The following is a 19,362-nucleotide window of genomic DNA, read 5'->3' on the forward strand; positions in this document are numbered from 1 at the left end:
TTTTATTTAAAGGGCTATTAGGCGGTCAACAAAGACTCATTAACTACCTAACTACCATAAAACATAAAAAAGGATAAATGATGTTAGTAAATTTGAGGATACCAACAAAGCAATATATATCTAGCCCTTAAACCAAAACGATATACATTTTTCCAAAATGTAAAACAGACTTTATTTCGAATTCAGTATGCTCAGTATATATATATATATATATATACATATATATATATATATATATGTGATGTCTACATATTGGTCTTCTCTCTTGAAAAAATAAAAAAGTGAACAAATCAATTCAATGAGCCGGCTGCTGTTTCCTACTTATTCTTCATCGTTGTTGTTTTTATAAAGTCAGTATATTCCAAGATGTGGGCACTCAGATGGACAGACATCTTCACTTGGCAAAATTCTAGTGCAATAATCAGAACAGAAGACTTCTGTCGGATGAGAAGGGAGTGACAGGGGAATTGTTTGTGACCTCACACACACACACACACACACACACACACACACGGGCAGTTGACCAAACACTCGCTCTGCTTTTTTTCCCCCACGCAGCCCTCAGCTGTGAACATTCCTCCATGATCTGGGTCGCACAATGAGAGGCACAGCTGATGAGAATAAAATCCGTGTGAACGTTTCACCAAAGGCACAACATCCCCCCCTCCCTCGACTTATTATTCAGCTCACTTCATTGAACAATTAACCAATCTGACTCAAAGGGCTAATGAACGCACTTAACTCACTCACTCTGCCTCTGTTTGGGCGAGTCTGTAATTGGCTATCTTGTACCCCCTTTTTCTTTTGGTCTCTAATGATCAGCTTTGTAAATAGAGTCTTTCACTTTCCGACACACACACACACACACACACACACACACAAGCGCACGCCCACGGACTTCTCTCGGGGTCTTCAGACGCCACAGCAACATTACCACAGATATGATCACCCTGCTCTGAGCTGTCGACCAGCTCAGCTCCCGGGACGCCATGCACGGCAAATAAATAAAACAGAGGTCCAGACACTATCTCCTGCTCTCACCATTTACAAATATGTATCTGGATTTCCTCGGCAGTCGGACAGCTAAACAAATACACTGCTCTGCAGGGACTAATACAATACAATGTACCGGGGTTTTTATTTTGTGTGTGTGTGTGTAGGCCTCCTGTCACAGGATGAGGTCCTGGGCCAGTTCAACTCGCCTTGTCTCCTCCAGGCAATAAAATGTTGTCTCCTCTCAGCTCACCGCTTCCACAAAGAGGACGGCCGAGGGATTCGGATGGTTTCAGACAGGATGGCTGAGAAGAAGTGAGAAGAGACATCAAGCGGTGAAGGGACATAAAAGAGGCGCTGCGATGAGAAGTGAGTTCCCTTCTTTAATTATGAGGAAGATAATGTTTAATCTTAATTCTGCCGGAGTGTACAGCAATTGTTTTATTTACCGCCCGAACCCCGGGAGTTAGATAGTGATCTGTAGAATGTAAATGTGGATGGGGAGGGGGGGGGGGGCTTGCAGCCGCAGTGTCTTTGAATGATTACTGTGTGGTATTAGGCAAATGCTCTGTGCTCATGGCAGCACGATAAGGGATTAAGTCTCCACGAGCAACACCGTGTCACCAGAAAGCAAGACCAGAGGAACATCTTTTTGATTAATACCCCCCCACCGCCCCAACCCCTCTCCAAGCCCTCCATCCCACCCAGTTTGCCAAAAACGCAGAAAGAGACGCACGCTCACCGACGTGCATTTCACACGCGTTGGACTATCATTCCAGTGTCCTCCACTTTAATTATCCACCCCCTCCATCCATTCCCCCTGCCTCTGAAGTGTAAATACCGCTCGTGTAATTTACCCTGAAGTTCCCATTCACTAATTACCCCCTCTAATCCCCCTTCCTCCACACAACCACCACCACCAGCACCTTTCCCGAAACCAACCCCCTGCTCCGGGTCTCCCCCTGCTGCACTATGGATTCCCTGTCCGCTCGCTACGGGGAGATCGAACTCTAATTAAGATTGTTAATGAAGATTTAATTTTCCACTTCGAATGGCCGGTGGACTCTGGAACGGGAAAAAAAAAATGCGTGAGCGAGAGAGCGGGCGAGGAAAAGGAAGAGGAGGAGAGCCGAGAGGAGGCCGAGGAAGAGGGATGGGCGGGTGCATCAAACCGCGGGGACGAGTGCAGGTAAGAGCTACTTAGGAGGTTTGTTTGATTTTTTAAACTACTGACGATGTCGCATCCGCAGAGTTAGTCTGGCCTCGAGTTCCACAGCTGCTGAGATTCATCCCAGGTCCCTTCAACTTTACTTGTGTTTTGAAGCGGCCTTTTAAAGCCCATACGCACTTGGAATGCAAAGATGCACACACACTAAGCAGAATAGCCAGAGGGATTCTGCGTGTCAGCAAGGTTCAAACAGAATGAGGAATCTCCACGCGCTTGAACACACACACATACACACACACACACACACCAACGTGTGTGTTCTCTGGTACAATCCCGCAGCACTGTAGTCAGTCGTTCCAAGATGTACGACCGTTACCGAGACCGTTTCCATCTCCAGCGCTGCCATTATGCTACGATCAATTATGCATGCTGTAATTATTAACAGTGCCATGACAGCACATCTCACCTACTGTAGAATGCTGCATTGCGGTGTTGATGCTCGAGGCCGACGAGATCAAATGCACATATAGGAGTTTGTAACCCGATACGAGCCAGTCACATCTCCACATCCTCGTCAGATACATGTTGTTTCCATAGTGGAGCCAACTCAACTCATGAATCTCATATGCACACAATCTCATCACTCCGCAGAATCGTCTTTCCGGCGAATTCACAAACGCGGTTTAATGTCATGCAACAGACTCGCATATTAACTGCTAATATGGCTCCCTCTATCCCTTCCCTCCCTCTCCTAACTTGAGGCGGGTATTATCATTGTAATCAAGCGGGGACCCGGCTAACGCGATCAGTCTCTAAACCATCATGTAGAAGTAATCCCCTCCTTCATATTTGATTATTGTAATAAATCTTTTTGAATAGCTATTCAGTCACAGTAACGGGCGAGCATCTCCCCCGATCCATCATGCGGCGGCGACGAACGCTTTGGTAAAGGGGCCTCGTACTTATCCAGTCGCAGCTGTCAGGCCGGCTCTATTTGCCGCTGCTCTGGAGTTCAAAATCAGTTTTTGCCTCTCCTCCTCTCGTTTTGTTTTTTCTTCTTTTTTTTTGGCGAGCAAACAGAGAGCTCTCCCCCTCTGTCTGAAAGTGTGATTGCTCTGCAGAGCTCTCTCCGTCCGTCCTCTATTACTGACCTCAGAGCGGCCCGGTAGGGCCGGATCACACAGGACGTGGTGTTCCTTCATCCTGCAGTCACACACACACACACACACACACACACTGGGATTTGGAAATTTCAAGGGGGCCAATTTGACAAGGCAAACCCACCATTTCACAAGACACACAAGGTGAACACACAATCATATGCACTGCACATCACACCTCTTAATCTCTCTCTGTCTCACACACACACACACACACACACCAGGCACAGGCAAACAACCAGCAGAAGTGCGATTACCCAGAAAGGAGCACAGAGCAGGGCCGAGTCATCTCTTTGAAATAGTTCCTTTTTTATTCAAATTTACAAAAAGAAAAAGTACAACAGAAATAAATACACTTTTGTTCGGCCACGCAATTGTGGAATTGTATCGACATCGTGCAGGAGCAATGAAGTCACTGGTGGGGGCGCAGAACCTAACGGGGTCAACCGGTTGGAGGTCGAGAGAGGTCGCGACCTTCACCCTGAAGCCTTGAGCCAAGTATCAAACGCTGAGGTGCTACTCTCATCGTCCTCCTTGTGGGACGTCTTCGTCCTCCTCAGCGTAAAGGTCTCTTTTGACAGAGCACTCTCTCTTGAAACGTCTGACAGCACCACTTCCCTCTGTCACCGCGAGTTGGTGCGTCTGAGCTATACAGCGAGGGGAGTGACACAGGAGTGGCGGAGCGCCGCAGAGATTTGATTCTATTTAAAACAACTCTTTCAACTAATCGGGGCCTCTGATTGAACCACTCTGCCGGGCGCAGGAGGAGGGATAATCAGCTCCGTCGAGTGGTTTAGTCGCCGCGGCACTTCAGAACTCCGAAATGAGACAAATCGGCACAATCATCCCTCCGATTTCGTCCAATCAGCCGGAGCAGAACTGTAATTTAGACCAATCAGAGGAGATGAAACACCTGGAGCCAATCAAGGCTGTGGAATAAAGCTCATAATCAGAATGGCAAGACGGGTCACTTATTGATATGCCATGGTAATCGCTTCTGCGATGGCTGCCCATAAATTGGTAATCCTGTTATGAAAATAAGGATTTTTGTTTTTTTTTGGGGGGGGTGGGGGGGGGTGTTTGCGCGACAGAGACACTAATTTCACAGAAATTGCAGGGAAAACACGACATGATGATTTGTCAAAGCAACACATCATTTCAACACTTATTCTCATAACTAACCGTTCCAAGTTCTTTGGCAGTCATTTTGTTTTGTGACTCATTCTGATCATGCCTAATAAGTCTGGCAATCACGACTTGAGTCTTAGTTATGTAGTTTTGACCATCGTGTCTTTAGAGAGAGCCGAAGAGGTCATACCCAATAAGTAAGAACGATAATAAACACTAATGCTCCGTCTTAATATTTCAAATGTTTCATATCCAGATAAAGTACAGATGAGATGTAATACGCTTTCATTTACACACACATATATGCTACTTTGTTGTCTAGATCATAAATGTGATTGCAAGCTGTCTTGGTTTTCCAACAAGACAGTTGGTCTGTTAACTGTGAAATGATTTTCCTATAATGGACACTATTTCTAATAAAAGTCCATCTATGTTTTTCTCCCTTATAAGTCCGACTGACCTGCAGGTTTGTTTAGAATCTATAGGCGTGTGTTTCTGATGTTGCTCATGCCATCCCAGATCTCTCTCCATTAGGCAGTAGCTTGCTGAGAACAGTCTTACTACTACTGGTACAAATAACAGCTAAAACTATAAAACATTTTTAATAAACGAGAATTGTCCTTCAAGGTTGGCACAGAGTACATTTCCAGGAGGTGTCTTTGTCCCTTTGGATTACTCTTAAGAAGACGACGGAAGGCTTCAGTGGCTTTCAGGAGTTGAGTTACTGTTGACCAACCCCCAAAAAAATGATGACTCCGCTCGTCCCCAAAGGTTCTGCACCCCCCCACTCTTGTCCAGTTATTGTGCAGTATTTGTACATTGGTCCTGAACGCACCGGGTCTGCACAATGGCACTGTATATGTATTTTTATATATAAGTCTGTGACTCGGGTACTGTAAAGGGAACAGAGGTGCGCGTGGGTTTTCATTTGGCCCAGAGTGTGGCCCGACCCGACCTCACGATCGGTCCTCCGAGTGTTTGACGGAAGCAGACCTCGGCAAAAAGATTAGGGTGGATCAAACTGGCGGACACAAGCTTGTGTGTGTGACGTTACAGTGAACCAGTGATAAACAGTGACATTTCTGCGATGGCACACCAAAGACGTCCACGCTCAGGTTTGGCTCTGTGGTGAAACTCCTCTCTGGACTTCAAATATCTTGACTCGGTTTGGAATGTTTGCTTATGATTCCTCAACATACTTTAGATACAGCGTGTCCAGGAGTCGACATTAACATTGCCTTTGCGTTGCACTGCCTGAAAATGTATGAAATATTACATTTGACGGTCACTTTTCCATACTAAATACACAGATTATTGTATTTTCTACTAGCTATAAAAACTTTGTTCCATATCTCTCAGGCAATGCAGCACTAATGAAGGCAGACTCCTCGCAACTCATTTCGAAATTCTCATTCTACTTAATAATAACAATCTGGATTTTAGGGGAAATACAGATTTTGTTTTTTGTTTTGTTTGTTGTATACCTTGTAGGGGAATTTCTCCTCAGTCCACTGGATTTTCATCAAATCGGTTCCTCGCTGGCATTAGCGAGCTCACAGGCTTTCCTGTAACTAACGCTTTGCACAACAAACTTTTGCCAGAGGCCAAATGTATAATTGAATCTTCGACTTGTCCATCGCAGAAGAGAGCAACCACAAAGAAACCTGAACCTGTTCACTGACACAGATGTTGTAAAGCAGGCGCTTGTTTTCAGTCCAGGAGGCCGTGAAGTCCAACTCCATCAGTCCACGTCTAATCTACCGCGCCCGCAGATAGTTCCAACAGTTCTCCTTTTGGACATGTATGTTTTGCTTTTGTTCGCTTTTTTTATTTTATTATTATTTTATATATTCTCTTTCAGCAATAATATTCAGTGGTATTTACAGTTGAAATGCTTTTACACACAGTCGAACGTATATCTTTTTTTTCATCGACATCTTATAAAACATCTGTAATCGCTGACGTTGTTCGTGATCTATGACTGAACATCACACGGTATAAAAAAGTGCATTCCAACTGAAGACTCCGGCTCATTTGCATCCCGACCTTTAACGAGAACAAAGGGCTCATCATGGGATGTCAACTGTGGCGACGTCCCCCTGTAATTTCATCACAAATGGGTGGCAATTATTTTTAATTTGGGAAGGATGAGTGTTCAAAAGGGAGGCCCGATTGCTGTTGTTTTAGATTTCTTTGGGTGATTTCAAGAATCATGCATACTTTGACCTCATGGTGTGTCGAATGAGATTAATACGAGGTGGGGGGTGGGGTTACTCCTTCCGTATAAAAAACATTTAATAATGGAGTTATCATGACTCCATATACTTGTGGATGATTTTGCTTTAACAATTTACTGTAGTACAATCAAAGCCTGATGCTCATCAATTCTTTTTGTGTCAGTGTTTGTATGACTTTTTGTAAACATACCTACAGTCAACTACAAAAAGCTGGGGTGTGTGTGGGTGTGTGTGTGTGTGTGTGTGTGTGTGTGTGTGTGTGTGTGGGGGGGGGATCACATCCTTAACTCACTTAAATTTTTCACAATGTCTGTTTTCCTTGTGGGCTGGAGAGGAGGGGGAATCTTTTGCAGGAGTTTAAATGATTCATCATTTTCATTTGGAATTAAATAGTGAGCTGAATAATTAAATTTTCCGCCACTGCAGATGGAATAAAAAGTAACTGGTTTTCTGTACAATCCTCTCACTTACCCGGTCCTCCTCCGTCTCTATACACCCGTCTCCCGCCCGTCTCATATTCAAATATGTATTCTATCCCCTGGGCGTTATCCTAGTTCCCAAACTCCCTTGTTAAATGTTTACTCTTGCACATTGTCCCGAAAACTAATGTCACAGCTTGGTTGTCATCAGTCTCATGGTTAAATAGTCTCTGGATATGATGGTTACTCCCTGGCACTCTTTCCCTGTCAATGTCACACACGCACGCATGCACGCACACAGACACACACACACAAACACACACACGCACACACACACACGCACACACACGCACACACACACGCGCACACACACTACCCTCTCCTTGCTTCCTGCTGTTTCTCATTCCACACGTGAGAGTTGAATTAAATCGAGTCTTGGATGTTTGGGTTGTTTTTCTTTGTCCAAAGCGTTTAACAAATTGTTGTGGCCCCGAGCAGAAGCAGCCTCTGCATTGTCTCAGTATCTGTGCTCAACCATATCAGCGTTTCAACACTTATTGCTTTAAATTACATCAATCACTCCCTCCCCTGCACTCGCACTCTCGATCCTCCCTGGGCTCATTTTTCTCCGTCTCTTTTTATTACTTTGCCTCTTCATCTTTCTCCCCTTTAACTTCTCTTCACATTATTCTAGCTCCGGCTGCTTTTTCATCATCCCCCCCCCCTTACCCCCTTTGCCCTATTTGTTTCATTTTTATCCCTCCTCAGTCTTTCCCTTCTTCTCCATCCTGCTCTCCTCTCACTTTCTTCTCTCGCTCCTCTTTCATTTCATTCTCCTTTTTGACGCCCTCTTCATCTTTTTCTTCCTTCTCTTTCTCCCTGTCTTTGAAGAGTTGAGCTAATTTCTGGAACCGGGGACCCCACTCATCCAGCCCTGCTCCCCAATCCTCCTTCTCTGCATCCTTCTCTCCTTCGCTCTCCAGCGAGCTGAGGGATCCTGCCCGGGACCCTGTGCCCTCCAGGCCGTACACCTGCACCGAGTCATATGGTGGCTGTGAAGGGTCAAAGGTGACCTGGGCGAGACGCAGACGCAGGAACTCACCCACCCTCAGTGCCAAGGAGGGACCCCCAGGCCCTGGTGCCCCTCTCGCCGCCTCCAGCCCGGGAACCCAGCCAGCCCCAAAGCCCATCACTCCACCATACGCTCCTCGAGGCTGCCCTGGGAAGGGCAACATCTGTGGGGTCATATCCCTCCTGCCCAAAACATACCCACCCAGACCAACCCGATCACGCCAGTCCCCAATAAAGCCCGGTGCTTCTGTGTAGACAGATGTCCCGGTCAGTGATATCCCTCTGCCCTCCCTGTCTGGCCTTGCCACCACAAAGTTGCTCCCCATCTCCAGTCCTCCTCTCCCCAAGCTGCCAGGGTAGTCCCTCTGTCCAGACGCCTCCCCCTGCAGCACGGTGGCATAGTTGCGTCCACTGGCAGGTTGATGTTGTCCATCTGTGGAGGTGTCCCCACTTCCATTTCCCCCTCCTCCACCTCCTCCTCCTCCGCTGGAGTCAGACTCAGCCTGGCCACAGCTCGTGCGGTTTGGGGACAAGCCGGAGCGGGAAGCCCTGCGTCCCGCCAGGGGGAGTGTGGCCGAGTCGCTCACCCAGCCGCCTGCCCTGCCCTGACCCTGGCCAATCACGGAGCCGGATCGGGTCACGACGAGATTATGCTCCCTGGGTAGTGTCTCCGACTGCACCTGGAGGGAAGGTAGGCGAGCATGAGCGGATTCAGTTTGGTCCCGGGGCGGAGCGTGGTACTGTTAGGTTTGGACACAGTGAAACAATATGGAATGTGAACAAATTGTCCAAGCAGTAGGGATAATTTAATAAGAGGCATAATGAAGCAGAAAGACGGGGGAGTGATGACATTGTGCCCAAATGGAGGACAAGCAATGGATGTGGGGTGAGAGAGAATGAGAGGCAGGAGAGGCAGATAGTGAATGGGACAGAGAGGAAGGAAAGCAATGTTGGAAGAAGCCAAAGATGTTAATCGAACACTAGAATGAGCTAACACTGCACTGTGAGAGGGAGATGGAGAGGGAGGTGATTGAGAGATAACATTTTTGAAAATTAAATAAAAAAAGGGCCAGATAGCCTTGCTATGGCCCAATAAATAAAGGAAAACACAGAAAAGATCATTAACAGCAGGAAATAAATGTGCCGATGCGTCTGAATCAGCATTCCCCCCGCAGCATTGTCCCGGACAGTTCTGCTGCTGGAGATTAAAAAAATGTTAGTGTTGCAATCACTGCAAAAAATATAGAATAGCAGGTTGAATGCAAAACATTAATATTTTGCTTATTTACTTTCTTCCTTACTTGTTTGCTCATTCTATTCAATAATGAAGTAATTCATTCAACTATAATGCTTTTCCTGTGCAGCCATCTATTAATTTAAGTCATTTATTCAATTTGAATTCATTATTCAATGCAACATCCATCACTTTTTCTCCTCCCTTAAACTTAGCCAATCACACGGCCATGTATTAAACTGTGTTGCAGTACAGAATCCATTCATATGCCAGTGTCACACCAAACTTGAAAGTATGAATTCATTTCCATATGAAGATCATTACTTAAAGTTTTTCCGTCACAACTAAACTAACCTAAAGAGTACATGGCAATGTAAGTAATCCGGATATTAATTTTCTAACCATCATCTTTCTAAAATCCTGGTCAAACCAATTATAGTGCAGGATTACAAAACTCTTTCAATTAAGGGTTGAATGCACAAAATTAACTTGGCACCACCATCATAACCGCTGCCAACTAGAAATGCCAATTGGATCGTTGTCATGGAGGTCACAGAATTTGGGATCAAAGTTTAATTTAGCTGAAATTTGACCTGGCAAAAAAATTAAGATAGAGCATGGTGCTATTCGGCAACTGCTGGGGACAATGGAAAGTGGCCTGGCTACGTGCAGTGTCATGTGTCTCCGTGTGCTTTGAGTGTGAAGGCAGGGTGACTGTGATCCTTACCCAGTCCACATCTTGACCATGGTTCACTTTGTCCTCATTGCTCCCCTCTGTGCAGTTGCTGACAGTTCTCCCCCCTCTCTCGTGGCTGTCACTGGTCCTTGGTGTTCCTCCGTCCGATGCACTCTGCGGTGCGGTCCCGTCGCGGCTTCCTGTGCAACTCCCCATTTGGCTTCCTGCGCCCAGGTCTGCGGGGGCTATGTAAACAGCTCCTGACTCCATCGCCCCGACCATGGCCCCCTGGTTCTGGATGACCAGGGAGTGGTCTGGCTGGCCTCCGGGATAGCGGTATCCCAGCTCGGCCAGGCCCGGGTCAAATGTCACGCCCGGCGCGCGCCGGAGAACGGGCAAAGTGTGGCTGCTGTAACACAGGCGGCCATAGAGGGGTCCTGCTGGGCCCGAGTAGTTGTGATCCACACCCGGATTCTGAGCCCAGCTGTAGGTGCGAGCTTTGTCTTGGTTACGATGTGAGTAACGTCTGTACGACACAAGGCAAAATTCTCCGTTTAACTTGGATTATTTTTGTAGTGATTTTTACTTGATCTAACAGAAGCGATAGAAGAAAATAAATAAACGTCTCTTGTATTCTTGTTGACCCACACCATCTCTGGTCAATTAAAGAGTATTTCTGAGACCATGGTTTGAGGTTTGTACTGTGTAGCATTATATCCACCATTGGAAAATACCCAAAGGGACAAACTAACATTATATGGCTACTCCAGTGATTTAGTTTCCACTTTCCCAACCACTGAGCTGGGAAACATATGAAGACATAATAAAAATTTGAATTACTGCCTCACAGTTGAATGCCTCCACCCCTCTTTCGATTTGCTGTATATGTAGTAAAGACTTACTATGAAATGTGACAAAAGGTTACAAAAGGAAAGCATCTTTTGTAATAATTAGCATGTGAATTCTTCAGTTACGACCAAGTTGACTGTATGGCCATGATGTGAAATCATAGTGACCTTTGACCACTAAAATTCTATAAATTCATCCTGGAGTCCAGGTGAACTTTTATGCCAAATATGAAGGAATTGTCTTGAGGATTTTCCCTGTAATGTGAGGTCACTGTGACCTTGGCCTTTGACCAAAGTCAGTATATCCCTGAATACAGGTGAACGTTTGTTCCTAATCTGACTGATAACATTGAGGATTCACTGAGCTTTGACATTAAAAAGGCCAAAAGCATGTTTCATTAGGTCACAGTGACCTTTGATCTTGCGAAACCAAAATGTATGGAATGGATAGACAGATGCACAATGGAAAAAACAACCTAAGGGAACATAGCAGTAACAGTAAAAAAAGAAGTCAAAATTGATGCGGTCAAGGGCCAAGATATCCTGTTTTTATCCCCAAGTATGGGGATGAAATGACTGAAAAACTGTTGTAAACAGCTTTTCTGATGAAAATGTGTTGTCTTCGGCCAAACACAGATAAGCCTGCCAACAACATCAGGGTTACTTTTTCAACTCCCTCCAAAGTCACAGAAGATTTCTACTTCCTGTGACAAGCAAACAGAACTTTGTGTGTCTCCGTAAGATCTTACCAATACAATACACCAGCACCACCAACTAAAGCTTCAAAGTTACCATAAAGTTTTAACTACCCACTCCTCTCTGACACAGTGTCAACAGGGATAAAATACTAAACGGCTCACAAAGGTAGTATTTGTTGCAGGGATATTTCATTGGATTGCATTAGATTTAGACGTTTTTTTTCTTCTTCATGTTGTGGCGTCCACCTCCGTAAACTGCGAGAAGCAATTTTCGATAAAACGAGGGCGGACTTTGTACTTGTTTATGGCTGCTCCATATAGGCTTGCACGAATTCATCGGAGCTAATTATTAGTCCAAAGGCAATAACAATGTTTCACAGAAAACTTCTAAGGGCGTGCAAACGACTCTCTGATGTGGTGGAACATAAACAGGCTTTAACAAAAAGAGCACAACAAAGTGTTCTTGCAGGACAGCGAGGCTCGAAAGCCTTCTGTCTCAGGGTTTTCATCGGTGACCGATGCGACCTCGGAGTTATGGCTCGTTCGGTTATTTAAGTGGATCAATTAAGTGTTGGACGCCGATGAAAGTTATTTACTCTGAACGGTTTATCTGTCTTCCTTTTAGCATGTAATAAGAGGCCAACCATGATGTAATCAAACAACAAGTGTTACATGTGTATCACCCAGAGCCGGAACGAGCCTATATGGGGCCCTCAGCAGAATTTGATACGGAACCCCCCCCCTCAACACACCCAGTATGAACTTTATTTGTTGTAGCTGTGTTGCTTACATTATACCAATGTCAGACTTTATGCTTCTATGGTCCACTACAAATACCATCGACTGACTGTCTATTGTTACATTGCGCATCCGTGAGCATGAACCTGACCTCTGACGGAGGCAGAGGGAATTGATTTAACCAGTATTAGCTTGCCAGCCCCGTAACATTAGATTGCATTTTTTTAAGATTGCCATTGACATAATATAACATCCCCCCAAAAAATCAAGCTTTCTTTTGGGACATTTTAAGTGCTGCTAAGGGCCCCCTGGTGGCCCCGGGGGGCCCTAACCAGCCGCTTAGTTTTCTTATGGGTTGGGCCGGCCCTGGTATTAGCACATGTCTGCTACTTACACATTCCTGCTGTCCAGAGTGCGATAGCCGCGCGAGCGCGAGCTGTGCGGTGCACTCTGGAGCGCGGCGATGTCGAAGGCGGCCGTGTCGGCCTCGCCCCCGCCCTCGTCGTCGTATGTTATGATGTTCTCGCGTACGTCGTCCTCCTCCAGCGGTGACAGGGAGTCGCGCTTCTGACGGCGCAGTGACAATGACAGGGCACTCACCGCTGCAGAAAGGGGGGTTGGCGGGTAGGAAGGATATTGAGGCACGGGAGAGAAATTGAAAGAAAAAAAAAAGAATGATGAACAAAGGGGGGAAGGGGTCCACGAGTCACCAGGGAAATAAAAGGGAAAGAAGGAAAATGAGAGAGAGAGAGAGCAAGGGAGATGGGAAAAAACTCAGGCGGACAAAGAGGTGAGACACAGAGACAAAACGAATACAGAAGAGGCCTTGGGTCAGAGGGCTGGTGTATCATATCAGCAGGCTGCATGCCTCCACTCTGTAATTGACTTTGAGCTCCAGCCAGGCAAATGGACGGTTTATTCTCCCATGACTCCACATTCCCAGTGCAGAGAGCTACATTTGACCCAGGGCTGTGGACAAAGAATCAAACTATGGTAGCTTTTTTAAATTTGCCGAGCAAGACTACCCGAGATTGAAATCCACATGTGAAGACGCAATATTAGATTGTATAAAGTAAATATAGATTAATATAGTCCTTTATTAAGCCAAACTTTTAGACCTGATCAAAAAAAGAAAAGAAAAACCTGAGGGTAACCTAAGAAAATATATCTTCTGATTCAAAAGGGACCCTGAGGTTAGTCAGCATTGATCCCTGCCCCGAAAAAAAAAGATCGCAGGATAACTGTCCATTCCAAATTTCTTTGCCTTTGGAAGTAACAACAATGTATGCAGATAGTAAGCTGGTTAGACAGTCATGCTCGTGTTTCCAACTGATGTTGGACCAGATATGCACAGTGAGGCCAGTGATTCCTTCCTCAAGCCTTTTTCTCTGGAGATTCAAAGTATCACTGACGTTAGAGCTCAGTGCAAACAGTTTCAGCATGTGGTGATAGACCTGCTGTTTTTACTTAAGGCTGCTAAGCTATGACGATCAATGTGCGGAGGAGGAGGGGTTTAGCAAACATTCCCATACATTGGATCCAACTGGAAACTAAATGTGCGCATACTATTCTTGCGTATGCGCTTTTTTTTCTAACGTTAATATGGGTTAACCGTAGGCGGTTAAGCTATTGCACTAAGTCAATCTACAGTCTTTTTTTCAGAGGTTGCATTATTTGATTGCCATGGAACTAATCCAATGATCCCTAAAAGAAGGTGGGATATCTCTAATCTTTCATAACAATTTGAGGGGATCAACTTCACGCCATGATGAGAATTTAATTCTCTCTTCACAAGGAATAAGTGCTCACCAAATCGCTCAAAATCCAACCGTATGTATGCAAAACCACTGTTTAATAACCCAGATGGGATCCTGATTGTCAGAGACTCTGCAAGATCATTTGGTATTTTGCAAAGGGCCCAGTTATTCTGATTAGCAAGAACATTGTACCGATAATTAAAACAGGAACTAAAGTCAAGCTCACTTTCAAATCTACAAACTTGAGGAGAGTGCTTTAAAGTTTTTAGTATTTCCTGGTCAAGTTTATGCCCTTTTCGCTAAGTGAAGTAAATTCTAGACTCCACCGAAAGCCACTCAGCATGATCACCTTCACGCCATGTTGCGTTTCTTTCTTGATTGAACTGGCCTCTGCCGGAATGATAATACCCCCCCCATCTACAAGGCATGAGTGGTGATCCAACAGACGGAGTAGAAATGACAATGATGCTGGCCGTGAGCCAAAGCCGTCTCAGCACCTAGACATTATCCAATTGACCATTGGAGAGTTTTCTGCAAAGGTGGCAGTGGCATTTTATAACGCTGCCATCAAAAACCAGAGGCCCCACATATTCACTCACAATTGTTGTTTCGGTAGTGATTAATGCTGACCTTGCCGGAGGAGATAACTGGACCAGAATAGCGAGGGAAAGCAAACCCCGCTACTGAGCAGCTGTGACTAAGAGAAATATTTATGCTGCTGCTTCCATTATTTTCATATGCAGATTAAGCCTCCAGGGGTGTAGTGGAGGATAAACTGCCATAAACACTATTTACTCATCCTTTCATTTTAAGATTAGCATTAAACTCCTTTATAGGCAGTAAATCTTGATGGTGTTACTTTACTGTATACTGTATACAATACTAAGTGTTGTAGTAAAAACATGATGTAAGGGTCGTTCAAGGGACAAGACATTCATCTTGTTTTTACAGTTAATGTCTCATGCTGATCGCACATTTCACCACTTTGCTCATGAACAATACATGTATCCAAGTATTTACCTAGTAGTGTAGCGACACAAGCCAGGATAGCCAGCAGGGCGGCGGTACTGAGCCCAGGGGAAGGCAGCGTGGACTGCTGAGGGAGACACACCGCCTCCCTCTCCCAGTCCCACTCGCCATCCGTCTGTTTGTTCTTCTCCTTCTCCCCGGCCCGCGCCCCTCCTCTCAGGCAGGGGCAGACGGACACGGTGACCGTACCGGTGCTGGTGAGACCCGACGTCCCGTCCCTCAGGACCAGGGGCACGTAGAGCGTCCGGGTGGAGGAGGAGGAGCGGGACAGTGGCTGGAGCTGCGAGAGGAGCACCAGGCTGGCCGTGGTGCCTGAGGGGAAGACGGAGAGGGAGGAAGATGAATGGTCAGTTGTGAACTGCATGGTGCTGAATGGAAACAGGAGGGGAGAATTAGGAAATTATATCCCAATGTAATGTGCTCATGTTTAGAAAAATGTGTGATTCCAATCAGCGGGTGATTGGTTTGCACAACAAAAGAAGGCAGGCATGAATCCAGCGTCTCAATCCAGCATAACCATGATACTAATTTGACCCAATAGGATGAATCTACAGCAGACAGAATGGATACTGCAGCCACACTTTGTGATTTATGTCTCCCAGCCGGCAAGTGAACGTAAACACAAAGTCTGATAAGAGCATGTACAGTAGATCAACAACATCATTGTGTTTGTATGTTTTTGAGCATGGAACATAATAAGCCCACACGTCATTTTTTTCTAAGATGTTGCAATGTTCATCAGAATCAGGAGACTAGAGAGCAGGAACAACAAAATACCTAATGGGCTCTGTTGATCTGACTTCTCTTACTTTTAGCAAGAAGAGCTGGGTGTGTGTATGGAAGCTGCTTTTGATTTCTCCTAAATTAATTAAGGGCATGGAAGAATAATGCCACAGGTAAAAGGCCATATAAAACATATAGTGGAAAATCAAAAAAGAAAAACGTGACTGAATTTTCAAAGCAATCATGTGTAATTAAAATTACAGATCAGATCAATATCAGCCTGCCTTTGTCAGACAAGATGTCAATGTGAGATCAGAACATGTTCTCTTCTCTTCCTCTGTTCTGGTGTTGGGTGACACATCAAAGACGCTTTGATTCATCCTGTCAGTGAGTTTATCCCCCTGATCCTTGTTCCAACCAGAGCTCAGTCACCCCTCGTGGTTTCACCAAGTTGAGCAAATTTGTATAATTTAGAAAAAAAACAATTTTTTAAAGAAGATGGATGAATGTTCAGCTCTAATGAACATTTATCGTCTTTCAGCTTTTTGTTTTGGATCGACAGGCCTCATCTTTACTGTTTTGTTTCACTCTCACCTATTTTGTTCTATGCAGGATCGGCATGGCACCACATGGTGAGCAAAGAAAGACGAAAGTTGGCATTTAGGAGGCAAACACAGTGTTATATTTAGCAGCTAAAGAGCCAGATAGCCTCAGGAGTTGGTAGAGACAAAAATCAAAAAGTTAAACGTGGAGTTAATGGAGAATTAATGTTGGATTTGGCCTGAGAAATTGGCCAAAACGTCCCTTTTTTAACCTACTGATAATGTTGCTCTACATCAGCTGTAAGTGTAAATAGACATCTGGTTGCTTACATGTTCACCATATCAACTTCATATGGTGGTAATACTGTACCTATGTCACATAGTATTTACAGTTTACTCCTCATAGAGTCCAAAAACAAGCAAAAACTAAATCAATTAATATTGCGCTTATTTTTTGGAACATTGTGTGACATTTCAACATCCTACAGATAGATATTAAAAAAACGTAAAACTTAAAACATAAATTATTTTGCTCCCTCAGTTTCACGTCTTCCATGATGAGACAGCTGTTGGTTGCAATATGCCATGAAATGTAGCAATACAACATCGAACAGAGAAGAAAAAGAAAATTTCTAGCTGATGTAATCAGGGATGTACTCCATTTTAATTTAAGAGGTTTCAAAAAATTGTCATTCTTGCAAATGTTTTTATGTTTTATACAGCACTTTTGTTTGGCTTCAAGCATACACAGGCACACAGTGTGTTATGGATGCAAAACACTTGCTGCAAACATTGCGGTGCTTGTTTACAAGACAACTCCACAATTTTGTATTGATGGGGTGGATGTGATACACACATTTTATTATTCTGTAATTTATCCTAAATTAATCAAAAATAAAATAAACTACTTGATGCTTAGAATTACATTAATCAGTGGTACATGAATTGATGATCCCACTATGTGTTAAAGTATATAGTGTATTCTACTTCTATGCTAGTGTGTACGTTCAGCCTGTATAGAGCCTGATTGTGTATTTGTGCAGGAAGAAAGAGGGCCAGAGAAAGCGACACAGAGAGAGAATGTACTAGAAACAAATACAAAGTAGCCAAATTCAATTTGGTTGAAGTGAATTAAAAGAAGCAGCTCTGATTTCTCCAAAAGCTTTTCACTGTAAACGGTGAGTGTATGTGGTCGCCGGGAAGAGAGAAGATGGATGTCGAGGACACGGGGAGGCAAACAGGAGGGGACGAACAAAAGAGAGGAGAATAACAAAGCAAAACAATGGGGCCACCGGAGTTGGGAGATGGATGGTAGAAGAGAAAGGCAGAGACAGACAAGGGGAGGCGGGAGGTAGAGGGGCCGAGGGTTTGAGAGGCGGGTAAAAGAAAGACAGACTGGTAGAAAAGACGAAGATGGAAAGAGAACGGCGGAAAGAAATTGCAGGATTAAGAGCCTTAAAAAAAGTAGGGGGAAAAAAAGTGTGTCCCTGCCGAGGGAAAAGGGAAAAAAAGAAGGAATTAAGAGAGGGGGAGAGATTGAGAGCCTACCACCACTGTCCCTGACGCTGAAGTTGAGAGCAGCACTGGATTCCGGAGGGATGCTGAAATACACAGTGCTGTCATTCCCTCCCTCATCTCTATCAATCGCCCGCAACACCTGCACCACCTGAAACACAGAGATAGAGAGAGGAGAGGAGATTGCATGAGGGGAGGACACGTGTGCGTGTTTGTGTGTGTGGTAATGGGGGGAAACACTTACACAGGGAGTGCTTTTAGCTTCAAACCATTAGCAGGAATCAAAATGAACTAAACTATTAGCTATTAAACTATTAACTACAGAGACACAAGTGAACTGTGTCTGATACTCACACCACATAAATAACCATCCGACGCGGATCGCCTTTGACAAAAAAAAAAAAACAGTGCGGCTTTCAATTTAGTAATAGCATCTGCACAAGTCGAGGGGTTGCAATCGTATCCACATTAATCCGAAAGAAATCTCCCACTGCCTAAGCTGACTGGGTAATTTCTTTCTAATGAAAAACTCCGGCCGTCATTACACGAGCCGAGCTTTCGGAGACGCTTTCGAGTGCTACTTTGGAGGCTGAAAGCAGAGAAGGCAGCTGCTGCATTCTCTCTTGGTTTAGTCAGCGTCTCTAGGCCTTGAGAAGATTCCTTATGTACAGTCACATTTTGTTATCAGTCGCTGTGTGTGAGCATTCAAACACATTTTGCCTAATGACTTGTCACATACACAGACATGCACACCCGGCCCCGGCGCACTGAAAGGCATCATGATCTCTCATTCTTGCACCGTCTCCCGCTCGCACACACAAACACTGACATCACAGGGAAAAAACAAATCAACGTCGTTGCCATAGAATCACAGATTTAGTGGCAAAACAACAAAGACACAAGCAGCGCAATGAAGAACACCAGCAAAAACAACAGATGGGCCAAGACACCAAATTATGGCGAAGGACTCAGCATGGAATACTGAAGATGGCGGAGAGGGTGGGGGGAAAAAGGGAAAGAAAGCAAAGGATGGTTTCCAGGGAGGGATTGAGCAGCACAGTGAGCGATTTCTATAACAGTGATAGGATCGAGTGCGAACACCAGGATGAACACAAATAAAGCGCGAAGGACGGCAGGGAGGAGGGAGACGGTCTGAGAGGAGGCTGGGGTTTAATTACAATGTGAATAGCTGCTGCGTCGTGATAACAGGCCATTGAGGATTCACCTGTCTCCATTGTGAACGGGCGCGCCGCCGCTGCTGCACGCCGCCGTATGTGAACAGATAGAGCTTTGTGCTACTGTACTCCGGATGCTCCTATACTTGAATGGGCATAGCTTTGAATACCAGGCTTCCTTATAAGAATGGAAACAAGCTTTTGAAGCGAACGGCGCTTCTTTATGGCCGACGTCACCGTCTGAGGTCAGA

General features: G+C 45.0%; 1 protein-coding gene across 1 annotated transcript in view; it reads right to left on the bottom strand.

The window, feature by feature from the left end:
* Positions 1-3,609: 3,609 nt before the first annotated feature.
* The window catches only part of LOC118311660, a 129,000-nt gene continuing 113,247 nt past the window's right edge, over positions 3,610-19,362 (bottom strand). The window contains exons 10-14 of the mRNA XM_035635680.2: positions 17,970-18,087; positions 15,148-15,468; positions 12,765-12,972; positions 10,138-10,612; positions 3,610-8,856 (exon numbers count right to left, since the gene is read on the bottom strand). Of these exons, the coding sequence (XP_035491573.2) occupies positions 7,870-8,856; positions 10,138-10,612; positions 12,765-12,972; positions 15,148-15,468; positions 17,970-18,087 (2,109 nt within the window). The 3' untranslated portion in view covers positions 3,610-7,869. The remainder of the gene's footprint in view (positions 8,857-10,137; positions 10,613-12,764; positions 12,973-15,147; positions 15,469-17,969; positions 18,088-19,362) is intronic.

This window comes from Scophthalmus maximus, chromosome 5 (genome assembly GCF_022379125.1).
Source record: "Scophthalmus maximus strain ysfricsl-2021 chromosome 5, ASM2237912v1, whole genome shotgun sequence".
Lineage (NCBI taxonomy): Eukaryota > Metazoa > Chordata > Actinopteri > Pleuronectiformes > Scophthalmidae > Scophthalmus > Scophthalmus maximus.